At 38.6% G+C, this 20,044-nt stretch overlaps 1 protein-coding gene across 1 annotated transcript in view; it reads right to left on the bottom strand.

Annotated features, from left to right (window-relative positions):
- Positions 1-1,545: 1,545 nt before the first annotated feature.
- The window catches only part of LOC135711203 (cytochrome P450 4c3-like), a 57,617-nt gene continuing 39,118 nt past the window's right edge, over positions 1,546-20,044 (bottom strand). The window contains exons 2-5 of the mRNA XM_065233984.1: positions 16,251-16,366; positions 2,703-2,982; positions 2,574-2,643; positions 1,546-2,505 (exon numbers count right to left, since the gene is read on the bottom strand). Of these exons, the coding sequence (XP_065090056.1) occupies positions 1,581-2,505; positions 2,574-2,643; positions 2,703-2,982; positions 16,251-16,366 (1,391 nt within the window). The 3' untranslated portion in view covers positions 1,546-1,580. The remainder of the gene's footprint in view (positions 2,506-2,573; positions 2,644-2,702; positions 2,983-16,250; positions 16,367-20,044) is intronic.

Below are 20,044 nucleotides of genomic sequence, written 5' to 3'. Positions count from 1 at the left end.
TATGAATTTAAAGACAATACTGGTGTTTGTTTTTGCACAAAATTAAATCCCCTCGACAAAAGCTATGATCTAGGTATAAAATTGCTAGTTGATATCGAGCCCGCAAATAACTATTTAATACCAGGTTTAATACAAAAGGGGATAAGAAGACCAAAAATCGAAACATAAATTGACTTTAATTGATAGCATAATTTAATGATCTTTTTTCCACATAAACATCTCATGGTTCATAAAATCTCTCTAACGTTGTACTGACGTAACGTCACCACATGGTTACCCAGGGATGTTAACATTTTTTTCGTTACTAACACAACCAAATACCAAATTGCTCCCAGACCTTCTATAAACGTCATTGTGATTATCCAACCCAAAATTGTCAAAATCAGAAGCGATCCTCAAAAGCAAAATAATCAATTTCATATTGGGCAAAATTATTATAATATTGTCGACCCCAGAGTCCTGTCTTGTCTTAAGGTAAAATGAAACATAAAGAGACAAAATATGGTCAACAAAGACAAAAAGTGATGATCAAAATGTCGAATAAAATTTAAATAGAAATTCGTCGAAAATGACAAAACATCGAAATGACCGTAAAAGGTCGAATTAAAAAGAGGACAAAACGGACGTATAATCATCTTGACATTAGGTCGAATGAAACTTAAAGAGACAAAATACTGAATGGATAAATGGTAGAAATGACAAAAGGTCTAAGCCTCGAATACAACTTTAAATGGACAAAAGTTCGGTCAAACGGTCGAGCAGGAGGTCAAAATGAACGAATTCTAGGTATTGACAATATATTGGAAATGAAAAGGTTGAATAGACAAAAGATCAAAATTATGCATGGTTAAATGAACGGTTGTGGGACAAATTGTCGAAACACAAAACGTCAAACAACAAAAGGTTGAAAAAATTAAATTGTTTAAGTTTCACACATGTTGTTCTACATTCATTAAGCATTATCAAAGTAACCCCAAAATTTTTGGTCACAAGACTAAAACACAGTGCAAATGCAATAATTCATGTTAAACAAATTACCAACGAGTTGACTCTTAGATGCTTGCTACTTGTTTAAAAAAATTAAATTTGAAAATCATTAATTGCTGTTAAACATATTTAGAATATAGGTACTTCAAAAAAATATCAAAGTTACCCCGTCTTACGGAACCCCAGTAATCGGATTATACAGCCAGTGTCCGCAATTCCGATCGGCACGGTATCCAAAAGTGATCTGGCAAAACAAAGCTATACCTCCCAATGAAACTGAAGAAATTTTGCACTCAATCATGGAATTTATGGCGCTTCTACACCCTTCGCGCCATAAGGAAATGCACCGATGCTTGCACAAGAAATGCGACACCAATTGACCTCTTCACACTCGTTATCGATGCTCCCTCATTTCAAAAGACTTACCTGGGTGTATCGAATGCACACAAGGGGCAAGTTCAAACAATTTTATGAATGAATATAAAATACATTTTATTACGGTCGACATTGATTGGTTTGCGTTTGCTTGGTATCGTTCTTACAATCGATTCTGTTGTACTTAAAACTAACAGGTGGGGAATCTTTGTCTGGATCTACAACCTTCGGCTGATTTTAATTTTAAGTCCATCCCGCGGTCTCAGCACCAGATCCCCCAGCAGTTTGACATCTTCCCGTCGTTCTACAGCCTCGATGCGGAATTTCCGAAGGACGGTCGATATGACCGTTTTCTCCTCTAGAATAGCGAACTTTTGTCCGATACAGTTTCGTGGACCTGCGCTGAATGGAATGTAAGCGTACGGATGCCGTCCGCTGCAGTTTTCCGGCAGGAAGTTGTCAGGATTGTACTTGTCCGGATTGGGAAAGACCGTTGGATCCCGGTGCAACTGGTATACTACGATCAAGGTCGTCGTTCCCGACGGAATGGTGTAGCCATCAACCTGGACGTCCTCCGTCAATCGGCGACCAATCAGCGGAATGCTTGGATACAGTCGAAGAGCTTCCTTGATGCAACACTCGAGGTACTTCATTTCGTTCAGTTCCTGCATGGAGGGTCTCCGGTCGCGATCACCGTTCATGATACCGTCGATTTCATCGAATACCCGATCCTGGATGGATTGGTCCGATCCCAGCAGTAGCAGGATCCAAGCCATGGCGGCAGCTGTCGTATCGTGTCCGCCGATGACGAAGGTGTCCACCTCTTCTCGAATGTCCAAATCGGTCAGGCCATTGCCGTCCAGGGAACCTTCAATGAGAAGGTCCAGGAAGGCAAGTTGCTTCTTGCGGCAGCCTTCGATCGGTTCCTCCGGTTCGTTATTATTATTGTTCAGATCGATTTTCTCTTCGGCCTCACGGCGCTTGGCCAGTATTTCTGCTTTCCGCTCGCGGACCACTCGATCGGAGAAATCATGAAGCACCTGAAGACACTGCTGATGCTTCCGGTAGTCTTCCGTTTGTCTGAAAATGATGTCCGGTCGCAACCAGACCTTTTGCAAACGATTGCGGATGATTTTGCCGATCCTAAAAAATATAAAAAAAACATTGATTGTTTAATACTTGAAGTAATGCCGGAATGGCCGATGATTTACTCTTTGTGAGCTCGTACGTATTCGGAGTCGGAATTTTTCTGGGCATTCACTGAACAACCCATGGCGGTTTCTAGAATTACAATCAATTTAGAGCCTTTTTTATAGCATTGACAATCTTCAACTACGTACCGCAAAAGATATCCAACGTGCAGAGAGTGGTGTACGGTACGATATCGAACCCGACGGAGTTATCTAGCTGTTCGGCCAGCTTCTCGTTCAGCACCAGGGCTTGCTTGTGGAAGATGTGGGCGAAATCCAGCAGGATTTTGAAATGGAACGCCGGAGTCAAGGTCTTGCGCCGCGGGTGCCACACGTTTGCACGGGATGTGAGCAAACCGTTACCGAGCCACGGTTTCATGTAGTCATAGTCGAGGCTTTTCTCCACCAGCTTCGGGTTGCTCAGTATGGGCTGCGAATGGAACAGAAAGGTGTGGAAGGCGAAGGGTTGGTGTTGGGTAATTTTGATTGATAGATAGGTCGATAGTGGTTTAATCTTGGACACTTTAAAATTTACTAAAATCGTATATCAACAACATTTGGACAAATTTACGCTTTTTGTTTGAGAGGAAGCAAAATTTAAATCCTTTAAAATCTTTTCCTGTTCAAAAATTATATGTTAGAATATATTACTCTAAAATAAGTTCAAAAATTTGACTAAGGTTATTGTTCTTCGATTTTTGTCAATTTTTAGAGTTTAAAAACATATAGTTCATAAGCTTAAAAAAAAATCAAAAATATTGACAAAAGGACGTTTTTTGTTATTTAAGTCTTAATCACTTTGTAGAATTTATTTCTCAAAACCACAATAAAAAATATCGTGAGTATTTTTACTAGAATGACTTTATTTTTATCCACACGCTCGTTTTTTTGTTGGCTTCGCTCCTTTTATAAAAGCTGGGCTCTAAAATACACACAGGCGTGCGCAGACTTCTTTATTATGGGGTAGTTAAATTGTATCCTGAAGACGAATACAATGTTCATTAATTAACATAAAACTTAGAGGTCGAAATTATCGCTGTTGTGAGAAGAGAACCGGCACTGTTCACCCGTACTGAGAATGAAAAGTTAAAGCAAAGAGCGAGAGTACTTAGTTCAAGCAAAGCAATTCTCTGAAAAGACGTCTCACTCGGTAGTGACAGCCGATAATTTCGTTTCCTTTTCGACATTTTTTGACGTAGGATTACGTCTTTCAGCAACATACGGGTTCATTAAAAAAAAAAAAAAAACATAAACGAACGCGTTACGATAAGTGCTAAGGTTTTGATAATTTATGATCACGAATCTACTAAAATAAACAGTTTTTAACTTTTCAATAGGTCACTATTGAAAATTACAGAAATGTCCAACTGTTGCAATGGTGATCAAAATTCTCTCCGATTCCGTGCAAAAAATGTAGGGTTGTGTACAAGACACGACCGCATGGTTGACGTAGACTACGTTAAGCTGTGTAGGGAAATTCTCGTGCATTTTTCTAGATATTGATTGAAAATACAATAGAAGTAACCTATGATTTCTGTCATATAAACATAGTTTGAATTTCCTACTTAGTAAAACTTGGTTAAATTCAGGGCCTCATAAAAATGCAAATACATATTCTATTACATTTGGTTCCTAAATTACAATCAGATATGCAGGTAGGGCTTTCTTCAGGTGATTCATTGAAGTGTCCAACAATAACCGTCATGATGGCTGATATTCCCTATTACTTTAGATTTCTAGAGCACAATTCTTCGACGGTCGTGACATCGCTCATGAAATTGGAACTCCTTGGGCATTTCACTGCAGTAAACGTGAAGTTCAAGTTTCTTTATTATAAGTTTTGTGAGAGCTGATATTTGTGCTCATGAATGAGGTGGTAATGAGTTTGATCAGAAATAAGGTTTCCACAGCAATTCAACTTCAAAACGCTAAAAAATGCACACACAAAAACGGAGTGCACATTTTTGTCACAATGTTATGCAACATTTCGTAGTTGATTGGGAACATCACGATTAGCCATAAATCCCTCCAATAAGTTCTCGGTACATCTTTAATCTACCGATTGAGCAAAAAAAAAAAACTAAACATTGCTGTTTTGACGTAGGACAACGTCTGTGATTTCTATATGGGGGTACACTTTGTGAAAACCGAAAATGGAACATGAAACAAAATTGTGAAAGATTTTGAACGTTAATAACTCAGCTGCCCCTGGTCCAATTTCAATAGTTTCATCACCAATCGATCAGAAATATGGCTACGCATCGATAACAATGTTTTTCAATGTTGATTTCCAACAAGAAACTATTGAAAAAGCGGTTAATGTCCAGCATTGTCCAAAAACTTCGAATTGACTAACAAATCCATCAATTACGTACATGCATATACTGCTTCCCCAACACAGTCATCAGAAAATCATTCCTATACGAAACATGTAGATGTAGCATTACGACAAGGATCGATAGTTCAGTGGTTACCGTTTCTGCTTACTGAGCAGAAGGTAGGAAGTTCAATCCCAGGCCTGTCCCCTTCCTTGCAATTTTTCATTCTGCCTGATTCTATCCCCACTAGATTTAAATAAAAATAAATTCTGCTTTAACCGATCGCATCACTTACCACAGTGAATCCTGATCTAAAAATAACCTACCGCACTAACACAACTATCCTTCCCCAGACAGCCGTGGAGATGTAGAGGTATCTCTAGTAACAACCGGACGTCGAACTAATCATCCTTCCTTCCCCAAAAGACCGTGAGGACGTGGCCGGCGCTGTGAATTGATCTATAGATTGAATTAATGTGCTTGTACATTAAAGATGGAAAGCTTATCCCATGCACCATCTATGTAGTTCTCTGTGCAAGTGGATTAGTTCTGATCATTCACGGAGGAGCAACTACGAAGTGCACGGTCAGATAACGTTAACTCGATGGCAAGCACATTCATTGATACGTTTGTTGTTGTGGATGATAGAAGAGCATAGCAGAAATAGTGCGAAATAGGAAGCCATGGTCATCACAAAAGATGACCTGCTTCTAAGCCCCTTACAGTCATCGTCATAGCATCGCACCGCTTTTGGTTCTAGGGCACTTGCTGGTTGCAATTTTTAGGTCAGGATTCACTGTGATGCGATCAGTTATGTTCAGTTTTGGAGCTGATGGGACGGTTGTACCTCCAGATGTGGTTCTGCCAGTGCAAAGAATCCGTCCAGAAATCCTACAACAGTTTCCTGGAGATTGGGGTGTAAGAAAAAGTCCAAATGGTTGGATGAACGTCGAAAATTTCATGCTGTATATCCGAAAAATATTTTATCCATACCTACTGAATTTCCCGTACTCTACTTCATCGATGGACATTCGTCGCATACAGCTGTTGAGGTGGCAGATTTGTGTTTGGACTTAGGGGTCATCCTTGTGGCGCTTTATAGCCAGTTGACGTGGCAATATTTAAGCCATTGAAAAATGCCTGGGAGGACAGCTGTTTCTGAATGGCGAATGGAAAATTGGGGGGACATGTTATGCTTAAAACATTTTCCCTCAGTTCTACAAAAAGTTATCGATCAAGGAATTCGAGTATCCAGTATCATCAATGGCTTTCGCATCTGTGGCCTTTATCCTTTCGGTCCAGATAATGTGGACTATTCAAAGTGCTTAGCACACCCGACAATTGAACTGCCAGAATCGTCAACTGAACCGCTTAACATCTGATGATTTTGCGTTGATTCCAATTAGCACACTCAAGGAAGCCCTAGAAGATATCGTTATGGATCGTTTACAGAGGATCCAATCTCCAGAAAAGCTGGATGATGAAGAGGAAGTCATACGATTATTGTACATAAAACTTCTGGAACCAAAGATATCACTTCTAACACCGAGTGATAAAACTTATTGTAGTCAATCTGGTTTGACCGATTGTGATGAAACCACCGGAAATGGTGATGATAATCCAAATGAGGATGACGAGGACTCTCAGACCGATAAAGTTATTCCGTTAGAAGATTGCGCCAATGCAGAAAACATCTTTGAGGATGAAATGCAGTCTTGTATTGGAACGGTTACTTGGTTCGTGGATTGTACAAATAAACAGAGAGACTGAAAGAAGAAGACTGATGATTTAGAAGATTTGCTGCAAACTTCTCCAACACCTAAGCGAAGCAAACTTCATCGAAATTACAGTCTGACAGCAGAAGAACGATTGAACGAGATTCACCGTTTGGACCAAGAAAAGGAAGACGCATTACAACTAAAAATAAAAAAAAAAGGCTGAACAGAAAAAGAAGGACAAGCAGCGCACAGAAGCTTTGAAGGCCGAAAAAGTAGCGCAGAGAGAAGCAGCAAAGAAATAAAAAGCTGATCTTCGTGAACGGAAGTGTCAGGCAGTTCTGCAGTAAGTGCGAGAAAACAAGCGAAAGATCAATGAATTGAAAGCTGAGAACATGAAGAAGCAAAAACTTGATCTCTTGCAAGCACTGAAGGTTAAATTCAAACCGTTTGTTTTAAACCATGTTTTTATAGAGATGATAATAGCTGTATCCTTATTGATGAAATCAAAATCTGGATTAATTTACATTACATTATAGTCCCTCAATATTGTTATGAACTATATTAGGTAAGTACCCTAATATAATACCTGATCCATGTTCACATTGTCAAAACTATGACCTTCTATGTTACCGAAGACATTCTTGTGTTATGTTTTTCATTTCACTACTCTACGTGATTCTACAACCCATAATCTCATAACTGGCCCACATAAATAGAAAATATAGCAAAGATGGGACTGATATGCGATTATGAACAGTCTAGGTCCCGTTTTTCACAAAGAAATGCAGTTTTCAGTCAATTTGAGATTATTTAGGCCGCTGAGCAATAAAGTCTATAAGTGAATTGGATATACCACTATTATAGGAACACTTTGCACTATTATAGGAACATTGCCACAACTATAGGAACGCAGGCTTTTATCGAAAAAAGTTCATTTTCTGGTTTTTTACACACAGATTGACAGTTTTTTGGTATATTATCAAAGCCAACATTAAGAAACATCTAACGTACATATATTTTACCTGGAAACCGGTAAACAGAACTTCTGTATTGCTATGCTGCAGCATAACTCCACTATTACTGGAACATCTACCCTATATGCATTTAGGTTAATATTCGAAGTCCCTTATTTTTTACACATTCTGCACACAAAATCACTCACCCCTCACAGAATTTCCCGCTGAATTTTATGAATGGGGCGGGGCAGAAAGTATATTTTGTGCAGAATATGTAAAAAAGGAGGGACTTAAAATGTTAAACTAAATGCATATATAAAGGTACCGGACATGTTCTGTAGTGACAGGGACTCTATTTTGTAATATGTGAAAGGGAATTCACAAATCGAGTGTTATCAAAATACATGGTATGTTGAGGGGGATGGAAAAAATCATTTTGGTATCCGAAAAATCATTTTTATTTAATTGTAGCTTGTTTAACAATAATTTCCGGGAAAAAAAAACTGTACGACAAAGTCCCTGACTAATTTATTTAGGTTGTCGTTCACTATTTTTGACCTGAATATGCACCGGAAGGGAATTATTATCACTTCCTACCAGCGGAACAGCGCCATCTCTATGGAAAATGGCCGGACGATATGATTAATTGGGACACAGCCCAAGAAGTATTTCTCGATTACTTTTTCGAAGGGACGTATCGGCTTTTATAAACAACACACTTGATTGTCGATTTGGCGTAACTGGTAGCTCACCCACGCACAGCGTTGCCAACAGTTTTTCAAAAATAACTGGGCAAATTCTGCCAAAAAAACTGGAAAAAATTGGATCCGCATTATTTTAAGAAATATATTTCCGGACCTATCATGGTTTTCATTATGCCTAAAAAAAATTTTAATGTCATTGCTAGCACACCTTCAGACTCTTTTCATCTACAAATACAGATAACACACGAAAGTCACGAGTTAATATCTCACCCCCAGACATGTCACAAATGACCCACTCCGACCGCTCAAATACCAACGATGTGTTTGAAACAGTTTTACCGGTTTTTATCCTGACAGGAGCACATACCGTGGTAGAGGTAACAATAGCTGCAATTTCTAAACCTACGACTGGATGCATGCCTTCCTTCAAATAACAACTGAAAGGCGGTAAAAATCGGTAGAACTGTTTCAAACACATCGTCGGTTCTTGAGCGGTCGGAGATCATCTCTTTTTGCCAGTGTTTGCGGGGGGGGGGGGGAGACACCCCTCACCATCCCTCTCCAAAAGGGGGAGTTTGGTAAAGAGAGATGATAAAACCGATTTGTACCTTCCTAAAGTTGTCCTAGCTCGCTTTCTACTCTCTATATGCGATTTTGACACTGCCGTACTCTAAGCGGAACTATCAATTCTATACTTTCATCTCCTCATCTATCGGTTAAAAATTACCGATGATAAAATGCGTTGTTTATGTAAGCTAATACGTCCCTTCAAAAATGTAACCGAACGCAGGATCGGTATCCCTCAGGCGAGGTTGATCCACTTCGGAGTGCTTGTGCTCGTTTCCAGCAGCCAGTGATCTCGACAGGAACTGCTACCTTCTTACTGCTGCTGCTACCTGCTCACCCGCCGTTCGAAGCGAAAATGAGATGAGGCATGACAGCGCTGTTTTATAACTTTTCAGATTCAAGCAGAACGATGTGCAACCAAATGGCACTCGATTATGATGACTGGGTTTGGGGAGAATGTTTATTTCATGGAAACAGTGGTTCCAGGTTGCAACTGAATAATAAACGAATTCCAGGGCTGGTAGCGATCATCACTGTCAAAAATAGTGATTTTAGTGACCAGTTTGAAAAAAATAAGTGACCAAATCGTGACTTATAGTTGTAAAAGTAGTGACTAAAAAGTGACCTAAGAGAAGAAAAGTAGTCGTTAAATAAATGTTTGATGTTTTAGACTTATGCAATTAGTATCGCATAAACACTTATGTACGGTATGAACCTTTAAAGCGAAAGATTCAATAAAAAGTTTATGGCCAAACCCACGATATTAGCCAAGGTGTCTACTGACTGCAAAAACTTGGAAAACTGGGAATCCTCAGGAAATTTAATTTTTCCTTAAAATACCTAGAAGTCTCAGAGAATTAAATAGTTTTCTTACCAAGGATACTTTAAAGAAAAGAACGAGTTTTAAAATACAATAATATAATTTTTCTCGTTATTTTCATTAACACTTTGAAATTTATAGAACCACAGTGGAGCAATCATCAATAGCAAAAAAAAATATAACATGGACTTAAAAGCTATAATATTTCAAGAAATTTTCAAGAGTCTGGAGTTAAATTCCATGCACAGTTTGAAAGGCTCGTGGAGTTTTATTATAATTTCTAAGGACTTCATTCCAAGAGAGTTCTGGGAAAAAAATCTTTCAGAAAAACATCAAATGCAATCTGCTTTCAAGGTAGTTCTGAGGAATTTTAGATTTCGTGTGAAGCCTGATAGTTTAAGTAGAATTTCAAGAAACCCTGAACTGAATTAAAAGTAACTTTTAATGCAAACTGAGGGGCACAACTCCTGTGAACTTCGGAGGAAAATTCCAAGCGCATTCTGAAGATAATTTCATAAAGTTTGTGGTAACAACGAATCCGGAGCATAAGCCCTTGGATTTTTTTTTAAATACTAAAAGGAGGATTACAATTAAATCTTAGAATAACTCCAGGACATCTTCAAAAAAATTCGTTTAATAAATTCTGGAGAATTTGCCAAACAAATTATGAGAAGAAATCTAAGGAATTTGTTAGGAGACTTTCAATGTGAGTAGAATTCCAAGGGTAGGAGTGAGATTCAAAAGGAAATCTGAAATGAATTCAGTGAATATTCGGAGAATCTTTCCAAAGACTTATTCTTATTGTGGAGAATTTCAAGGTAATTCCTAGGAAACCTAAAAGAAAATTGAATTCGGAGGAAAGTTTCATCGACATTTTGAGGAATATTTCAATGGAAATCTCCGTTGAATATGAAATGGACTATTCTGTGGTATTCAGAACTACTTGAAAGTTCCCAAATGTTTCCTGAAGTTAATGAAACTGCCTTAAAGTTCTTTTGTAGTTTAAGAAACTAGCCTGAAGCTCACTGGGGGAGAGGTAGCTCATCGATTCTTCCGGTTCGCCTCCTAGCTTCGTTCTATAAGGTACCAGGCGATAACCAGGGTAGTTGATCGATAGCTCGATGACGTCATTTCGTTGACGTATGCAATGGGAAATTCTCATAGCAGGCGTTGACGATGGGACGTTGTCGAGTTGTTGAATAGCAACTATCGTGGTAACTCACCGATTATCTGTCGATCTACCGAATTTGGAAAGACGTCTGCATTGAATTGTCTCATATAAAAATATTCCGCCCACTATATCACAAGAAATTGCGAGTAGCTGAGTGGAATGGAGATAAGTTAAGCATTGGGTACAGGACCAAGTCTCCCCTGGGTGGTGCCAAAAGATGAGCGCAATAGAATCATCAAGTTGCCATAAGGCACGGAATGAGACTATTGCATGGCTGGGTAGTCAGAGTCTTCCATTCGTTAGTCATTTCAGGTGAATTAGAAGAGGTTTAGGTGGGCGTTGGCCAGATTTGGATTTTTCAGATGTAATCCTGGATAGGACCCTGTCATTGAACGTCGCGTGAAAGTGGAACTTAATGAAGGCCTTTTTTTTCCTCTGTTCGGGACTTAACACTACTGTGACCAGTAAATTGATCTATTGTAGTATATCCCGTGTCCTTAGTTTAGTGCATGTCGTATTACTCCATCACTATTGAGAAATGATAAAGTATTCGATTTTTTTACAGTTGCCACTCTTGCATTTATCGCAAGGATCCGACTCTAATTGAAAGGTCCCGCTATTTATACCCTTCGGAGTGTTGAAACACCCTTCAAAGGCGCGCCCTTTTGTCAGTCAAAATTGGATTCCTTAGCAACAAAATTAAGGTATGACACCGATAATGACCATGCATCAGAACCCTAGTCTTAACCACTTCAAACTAGGGAACAACGAATAGAAGATTAGGAATCACATAGATGAAGACAACTAACTCATTTTTTTCCTTGTTTCAAGATCATCCTCGGTAGACAAAGCCGAGTCTTGTCACTATCAACAAGGCATAAAAAGCAACAAGGACTAAGATGTGTTCCTTGGATTACTGAAAAATCCTGTTCCCTTAGTTTGAAGTAGTCAGGACTAGGAATCGGTGGTAGATCTTACATCCCGTAACGTACCACGAAAAGGTGATCTACCCACGTTACGGGGAATGAAGGCCTAAGTACTTTTTCGTAGTTTTTAGTTTTCAGATTTGAAAGATCGTCGGTTACAGTGACCTGCTTACTTAGCAGAAAAACGCATATCAAAGAGATTTATGGTAAAATCGCTTGTGTATCGTGTATTTTGCGAAACTCGTTGTTGTCGTTGGTTCCGGGTTTGAATGGATACACAAATTTGAGCAACGGTATTATGTGATATGAGGGGCTCGGTGGCCTTAGAGCAACCGTTTTTGCTTACTGAGCAGAACATCATGAGTCTAATTTCAGGCCCATCCATATTCAAGATTCGTCAATCGTTTTATTTGTTAATATGACTACATGGTAATAACAGCAACTCGGTGATTAAAAAGGTGCTCGTCTGCCTAGTGGCAAACGTTTTTGCTAACTGAGCAGAAGACCGTGGGTTTAGTTCCAAGCTCCTTCGCGTTATATGATCGTTAGGACATCAATTCAGCTTATCGTTTACCAAAACGAACCCTGCTGCAAACCCAACCCTCTTATCCAACATCCCAGTGATTCCTCGTGGAAGTGCAGAGGTGTTCTCGGCTTCCATCAAAGCGAGTGTCATGTCAACACAATCCTTCCCATTCCTTTCTTGACCTGTGTTCGGGCGCGGCCGGCGCTGGTATTGCCTAATTTAAGATCACCAGTTTTTACACATTGAGGATGATTGCTAGTCCTAAGCATCGTCTATTGGTTCTTTGTGTAATTGCAGCTGGTCTGGCAATAACAGAGTAGCAACCGTGAGCGGTCAATCAAGCTCAAGCTCAAGCTCAGGAACTAGCCTGAAGCTCACAATATTTGTCATCACATTCTTAAACTTCCCTGAACTTTATAGGATTTCCTAAAGTTTCCCCAATTTTCCGAACGATCATGGATCTCCTCTAAAGGTTTAACAATTCGCTGAAGTTCTCTTAACTTCTTCAAAATTTATGTGACTTCTCTAATGTTAAAGAAACTGCTCTGTTCTTTTCCGAAATTCTCAAAACTTCTCTAAAGTTTTTGCAGTTCGCAGGAAGTTTGTTGTACTGCGCTGAATTTAATAGATCTGTCCTAAAAATGTTTGAGCTTCCGTGAACTTCTGAACTTATGTATAGTACTCAGTTAACTTTTTAACCAATATGAAGTTATCTGAAAATCTGGGAGCTGCTTTAAATTTCCTACTAATTTTCTGAAACTAATGGAGCTGTTCTCCCCCTGAAATTCCTCCAATTTTCGGAGCTTACTAAACTTCTTTCAAATGCTCCCGCATTTTGCTTATGTTCATAAAAATTCCTGAAGTTCGCGGATCTCCCCTTAAGCTCCATAGATTTCATTTCTATGAAGTTCTCGAAATGTTTCTGTGAAGTTTTCGAGGTTTTCTTAATTTCTGGAACTTTTGTGCCCCCGAAATTTTTATGGAATTAGAACGTTCTCAAGATTTTTCTGAAGTTCATGAAACTTCCTTAAACATTATCGACAATAATTTAAAGCTTCTTCAACTATCTAGACTTTTCTGGTGTTATCAAAACTCCTGACTGCCTGCCTTGAATTTATCAGTATTTTTTAAGAACCCTCAACATTACTGAAATTAACTGATTTGCACAGACGTTTCGAAAATTTTCCTGAACTTATGTATGCTTACCTGCAGGTCTCTAAATTTGTTTAATAATTCGGCAAATTTTCTGATATATATTCATAACTCCCTGACGCTTCTGACGTTTTCGGAACAATCTTAGAATTCCCGGAATACTCCATAATTCTACGGAACTCCTTGCAAGTAGCTGCAAATGGGACTATTCTGAAGCTATCTGATCGTTCTCGAAGTACTCGGAACATTGCTAAATATCATGAAACTATCTAAACATATCTAATTTTTTTAGAAGTTCTCTGGGATTTCTTTTAGATATCGCTGCTTGCTAAAAGTTCGCATTTTTTTTTGTTTATGGAAGTTCGTTGATGTTCTTGAAATCTCCATGATTTAACATTCTTAAAATACTCTCACGTATTCCGGGTGTTCATATAATTTTTATCACGTTCCAGAAATTCTCTCGGAGCTTTGTTGAAGTTTCTGGAATTTCCCTGAGTTGCTCGAAACTTCTTTAAGGTTTCTACAGTTTCCTTGAAATTTTTTGAACTGCCATTTGATTCCCTGATTTGTTTTGATATTCTCGAAGCTTCTCTGAAGTACTCAATTCAATTGAAGATCTCGGTTCTGCTAGGAAATAAATGGAATTCCCATTAACACCTTTAAATTTCCCTGAAATTTTTCGGACTTCTGTGAAGTTCCTGAAGTATTTCTGAAGTTTTGATAAATTCTCTGAAGGTATTTGTACTTTCCTGAAATTTTCGGACCCATAAGATGGTTCTCGTTTTTTTCAGCACATCATGGAACTATCCTGAATTTTTATAAATTTACAATTATAGATCTTTAAAGTACTCCAAAAGTCTGGACTAAAGTTACGGGAACTACTATTAAGATCTGAAAGTCCCCAAAGATCTCTAGATCTAGCTTTTCTGAGGTGCTTAGACCTTCTTAAAAATTTACACAATACCCCTCAAGATTTCTATATTTCTACAGTTGACAGCTGTGAAGTTCTCTGAAATTATAGGAACTTCATAGAAGTTCCTGAAGATTTTCAGATGCTAAAAAAACCGCTTTGAGGTTCTTAAAGCTCTCAGTAAGTTCCCCATATTTTCAGAGTGTAAACTTTATTTATGTTCCCGCAGTTTGTTTGTGGAGCTTCACTGAAATTCTCAGCATTTCCTTTCATTCCTCAGAACTTCTCCAAATCCAAGAACAAAATGTAGTCATCGATTGGACTATCAGATCCTTGACAGTGCAAGAAGAATAATCAATCTTGAAATAAATTCACGCTAAAAAAAGTTGAAAATAGTGACTGATTACAAGAAAAAAGTGACTTTAGTGACTTGGCCTTAAAAAAAGGAGACTTTTTAGTGACTGGCTTGAAAAAAGTGACCAAGTCACTAAAAAATGACTCGCTACCAGCCCTGGAATTCGCTATTAGACAAACCAACCAGCAGGAAAATAATACCCACGAGATGTTTCCTGGTACAGCGGGCAGCAGGAAAAATTTAAGAAATCAAGAACAACACTATCGAATGGTTAACTTCCAAACGGAAAGAGAGCCAAATCATTACACGACTCAGAATCGGACACACCAGAGCGACCCACGAACATTTCGTCTGAAAAGAACCAGAATCCATATGCTCAACCTGTGGCACCAAAATAAGTGTAAAACATTTACTCATCCACTGCATTAAATTTGAAAACATAAGAAACGAACTGAACATTGCACCATCAATTTTCACTGCGCTAAGATATAAACGAAATAAAAAGCAAATCTTGCGAAAGAAAGCAGTCGGCAATTATCATGAGCCAAACATTAGATCCACGAAGTCAGCAGTTGCACAATATTTAAACCAGCCACACTCCTCAGTACAGCAATCAGTCGAAAACTTACATAGCGAACAACTACCTCAGTGAATCATACGCGAAGTATGGGAAACGACAACACCAAGGAAGCATCCTAAAACGGCGACCAAGATGTTACAATCATCGAAAACCAGGTATTTAGTCCATATCATGACCAACCCTAGTGAAAATTCAAAATTCTATTTCAATATTAAAATCAGTGTCAGTGTTAGTTCTAAAATATCATAATAACTTAAGATAAAATTGTATCCAATAATCTAACCGACCCGAATTACCTGTATGGTTAAAAGGTCGATAATAAATAAACAACAACAACGATGTTTCAAAAAATTGTCCTCTAGGGTGAACGATCAATTTTGAGATACACTGTATGTAAGAAACGATAATGAGAGAGTGGTGCGATAACTCAGGTCTCCAGGTGTACCCCCTGGCCTTGCGATAAAGCTGATCTGCCGTCATCATGAGCAGCGAATTAATTGGAAAAGACTATCGAATTCAATTAAATAGACAATGCCAGAATGCTTTGACGTCATCGGGTGTAGAAACGACGCGATCAGCACTAGCTGAAGTAATTCCATTGCCAACGACGCGACAGTGTAACAACAGACGTGCCGATGACGGTGACTTAAGATTGAGAAAGGTCAACCAAGTTCGGTTTGATTATTTTGAACCGAGATCGACGATGGTGACCCAAAACGAGTCGCTCCCATGCACCCTTTTAATACATAATTTTTTGAATCCATAAATAGAATGTTACATCATTGATATGCACCAGCTAGTTTAATATCTAAGCAGCATAATGGATTCCATGGCGTGAAAACCACTCAGTCCCTTATCGAGCCAACCTACACGAAGCGGCCTTGCATCGTTAAAGCACGTCACAGTTGTTCGAAACAGACATAAAATGAAATCCAAACAGTGAGATCTAGAAATGCGTCCAGCTGCGAGCGCTAACCAAGATCGTAGATTCTCACCTCGACGGCGCTGGCTTTCGATATCATCACATAGGGGATGGGTCCGTTCCAGGCTCGGCTCATGCCGATCCGGCGTCCGTACATCTTCTGGGCGCTAACGACCCGATCGAGGAATTCTGCAACGAAAGCGACAAATAAATCAATTAGCACTTGTGTATTATGGATGCGTTCGCACATATGAGGAACTGGCGAGCCAAGAGCGGTAATTAAGTTTGAAAATTGATTTGCAACCGTTTGGCGTCACGCTGCGCGTGAGTGTTTTAGCTATTGGATTGGGTTATTATTAAATAGAGTAGCTACTATTGGATTTACTGATACAATGCATGCGTGAGATCATTATGAAATAGAAAACATAAAATTAGGCACCTTCATTGAATCTCATTTGAGATGAAACGGAAAGTCGAGGCAAACAAATCCACACTCGGTTGAACATAAAAGAAACTTTTAGAATAAATTGCCGTGCGACATTGGCCATCTGTAGCATTCGTCTAGGTCTTCTTCTTCTATCGAATGTAACATTAGACCGGTTCAGGCCAATCAGCAAAAAAAAAATTAATTTTTGGCACGACCTTCTCCGATTTGCATGAAACTGTTAGTTCACATTTGTGCTCAAATTCGGCCTTTTTGAATCTGGCCTTTTTTTTCCAAAAGGGTGTATTTGGAATTTCATACATCATATCATTTTTGATATCTAAATTTTAACACTTTTTTGGATTTTCTACTCGTACTTTTTTAGATTTTTCCGAGCAAATTACTCGAACCCTTTTATTTTTTCCTCCAACTATGTCTCAGACGTCGTTTCGATTTGAATTGATGTTTCCTTGCTTCAATTGACTAAAAATGTCAAATACCCCGTTTTGAAAAGAAAATTTCAATTGAGAACAAATGTGAATGCCTACAACAAACACGCAGATCTGAGAAAGTCGAGTCTGATCTATTCGTCATTTGGCGTGGAACTGCTCATAACAAAAGCGAGGCTGTCCACTTATGTTTCGAGCGTCTAAGCTCGACGCAGGCGATACGGTTGTGCTTTTATCTGGTAGCCGTTACGAATCTGCAATGCAATATGGGAACTCAAGTGAATTTGACTTCGACTGGTTGGCAAATCGGAAGTAGATTTCTCCACTTAGCAGATCAACTGAAATTTTGGCAACATGATGTGTAGAAAGAAGTTTCTCATAAGATGCAGACGCAGAGGCCCCATAACCAGCAATGCTTTAGGCGCACATACATTTACTACTCGAGTGCACCAATGCCTTCCTAAGCGAGCTACAGAGGGTAATGTAAGGATTTTAAAAGTCAATGCTTATAAATCAAACAAACATAGGGGAAACGCTCCTATAGTTGCGGTACGTTGGAAGCGTTAGGTTCCTATAGTTGTGTATGGAGACTCAATACACAACTATAGGAACCTAACGCTTCTAACGTACCGCAACTATAGGAGCGTTTACCCTACCACCAGTTAGAGCTCAATACTATGCTCCAAAGCTAAAATTGAACCTGAAAATACAAAACGAATGAAGACTGAAGAAACGTAAACGGGAGAACCGGGAATCGAAAACGACCGGGAATTTGGTTGGATAGCATTTTTGATAATAATTTGACCGAAATTTTAAATTATTTGGTGTCCACTAAAATGAGAATGATTGCATTACTTTTCTAACAGAACAAAAACGTTTGCAGATAAATGTCACTTTAGGGTTGATGAATCCTTACACCCTCCAGAAAATTGTCACACACTTTTTTCATTTTAACATGATCAGTCGTGTTCAACTAGGATTGGGCAATTTTCAGAGAAAGATCGATCTTGATGGATCGATCTTATATTTGGCTCTAGAATCGATCCACTGATTAACACTCCGAATACGATGCCTCCGAAAAACGTGTAACGGCAAGTTGCAATGGCATAACTTAGCCATTTCTTAATGAATTTCAAAAATTGTGGTACGTTTAGAATTCCTAGGGTTTGTAGATGATTTTGATTGCAAAAATATTGACAATAGAGTCGTCTACTTTTTTAAAAAGCGAAAAGAGTTGTTACACGTTTTTTTTGAAAAGTGTGTTTGTAGGGTTTTGCAAGTGGTGCAAGATCTGTAATTTAGATTAATGGGCGCAAATGTTCACAATTAGCCAGAAAACAGTCATGGTTCCTATGTATGGATCCTGGAGACAACGGAACGGTCCTTAAAAAATCCGGAACATCCGTAAAAGTGGTCAATCCATGAACCTGATCCTAGAGCCCTGCGGTTTTTTTTAAGACATTAGGAACTGTGATATAAAAAAATATTTGGGGTTGTGACATAAACATGTACCTGGATGGCCATGGGACCGTCCTCCGGAAGATCCGGAACATCCGTAAAAGTGGACAATCCATGAAACTGATCCTAGAGCTCCGCGTTTTTTTTAACATTAGGATCTGTGATATAAGAATGAATTTGGGACATGGACCCAGATGGCCATCGAACCGTCCAACGGAAGATCCGGAACATCCGTAAAAGTAGTAAATCCACGATCCTGATCCTAGAGCTCCGCATTTTTTTTAACATTAGGAACTGTGATGATAGAAGCAATTTGGGGTTGTGACATAAACATGAACCTGGATGTCTATGGGACCGTCCAGCGGAAGATCCGGAACATCCGTAAAATTAGTAAATCCAGAATCCTGATCCTAGAGCTCCGCGGTTTTCTTGAAAACGTTAGGAACTGTGATATTAGAATGAATGTGGGATCGTGACATAAACATGAACCCAGATGGCCATCGGACCGTCCTCCGGAAGATCCGAAAAATCCGTAAAAGTGGTCAACGTATGAACTGATCCTAGAGCTCCACGGTTTTTTCGAAAACACTTGGAACTGTCATATATAAATTAATTTGCGGTTGTGACATAAACATGTACCTAGAAGGTCATGGGCATAGCTGGTAAATATCACGGCCGTCATGGGTTGATGCATTAGACGCATTTCGCGCCAAATTGTATTCGGAGCTGGCAGCACCCTCTCAGATTTCAATCAAACTTTCTGGATGTGTGGACCTTGACTAAATATGCCACTTTGCATACTTATTTTTGTCCAAAATTTATCAAGACTAACATTTGAGAAGGGCCAAACTTTTTCTGCCGATTTTTTTCAAAAAAATATTATGGAAAAATCACAACTCCTACAAAAATGTGTTGTGTGGATGACTTTTAGGAAATCGACCAAGTTATCGAAAAAAAATACTGGAAAAAAATTTATTTGAGACCTACACTGAAAAAAATCGATTTTTAAAATTTAAAGTCGATTTAAAAAAAATGGCCATGTTTGATTTGAATGAAACTTTACCTCAAGATAGGTAATTATGTTTACTACCAACCGTCCATACATCGCGGGCACTTTTAAGGAAAAAAAGTTTTTCTTACAAAAACTTTTTCATGTCTGAACTGATTTTTTTTGATTTGCCATTTTCACACAAAACTAAACCAGTGAAGCTCAAAATCATCTCAGAATCCAATGAAGCTCGATTTGCGATTCAATTTTGTCTAATCAGCACTTAAGTTCACTTTGATTAATCGAGAATTTCATATGAAAAGGGCTCATGATGCATTTCTCGCCAAATCGTATTTGGAATTTTCAGCACCCTCTCAGAGTTCAATAAAACTATTTGGACATGTAGACCTTGTCAAAAAATATCATTCCCTTATTCTGTTGTCTACATCTGATGCAAAATTTGATAATATGTGAGAGAAAAAGACAAGATTTTTCATATATCATTTATTTATATATTTTCAATGTTTTAAACCTATTTTCATACATGC

The sequence above is a fragment of the Ochlerotatus camptorhynchus genome, unplaced genomic scaffold, assembly GCF_037179485.1.
Source record: "Ochlerotatus camptorhynchus isolate MF236.1 unplaced genomic scaffold, CSIRO-AGI_Acam_v1.1 ptg000425l, whole genome shotgun sequence".
Taxonomy (NCBI): Eukaryota; Metazoa; Arthropoda; class Insecta; order Diptera; family Culicidae; genus Ochlerotatus; species Ochlerotatus camptorhynchus.
This window is presented reverse-complemented; position numbering and strand designations above follow the sequence as displayed.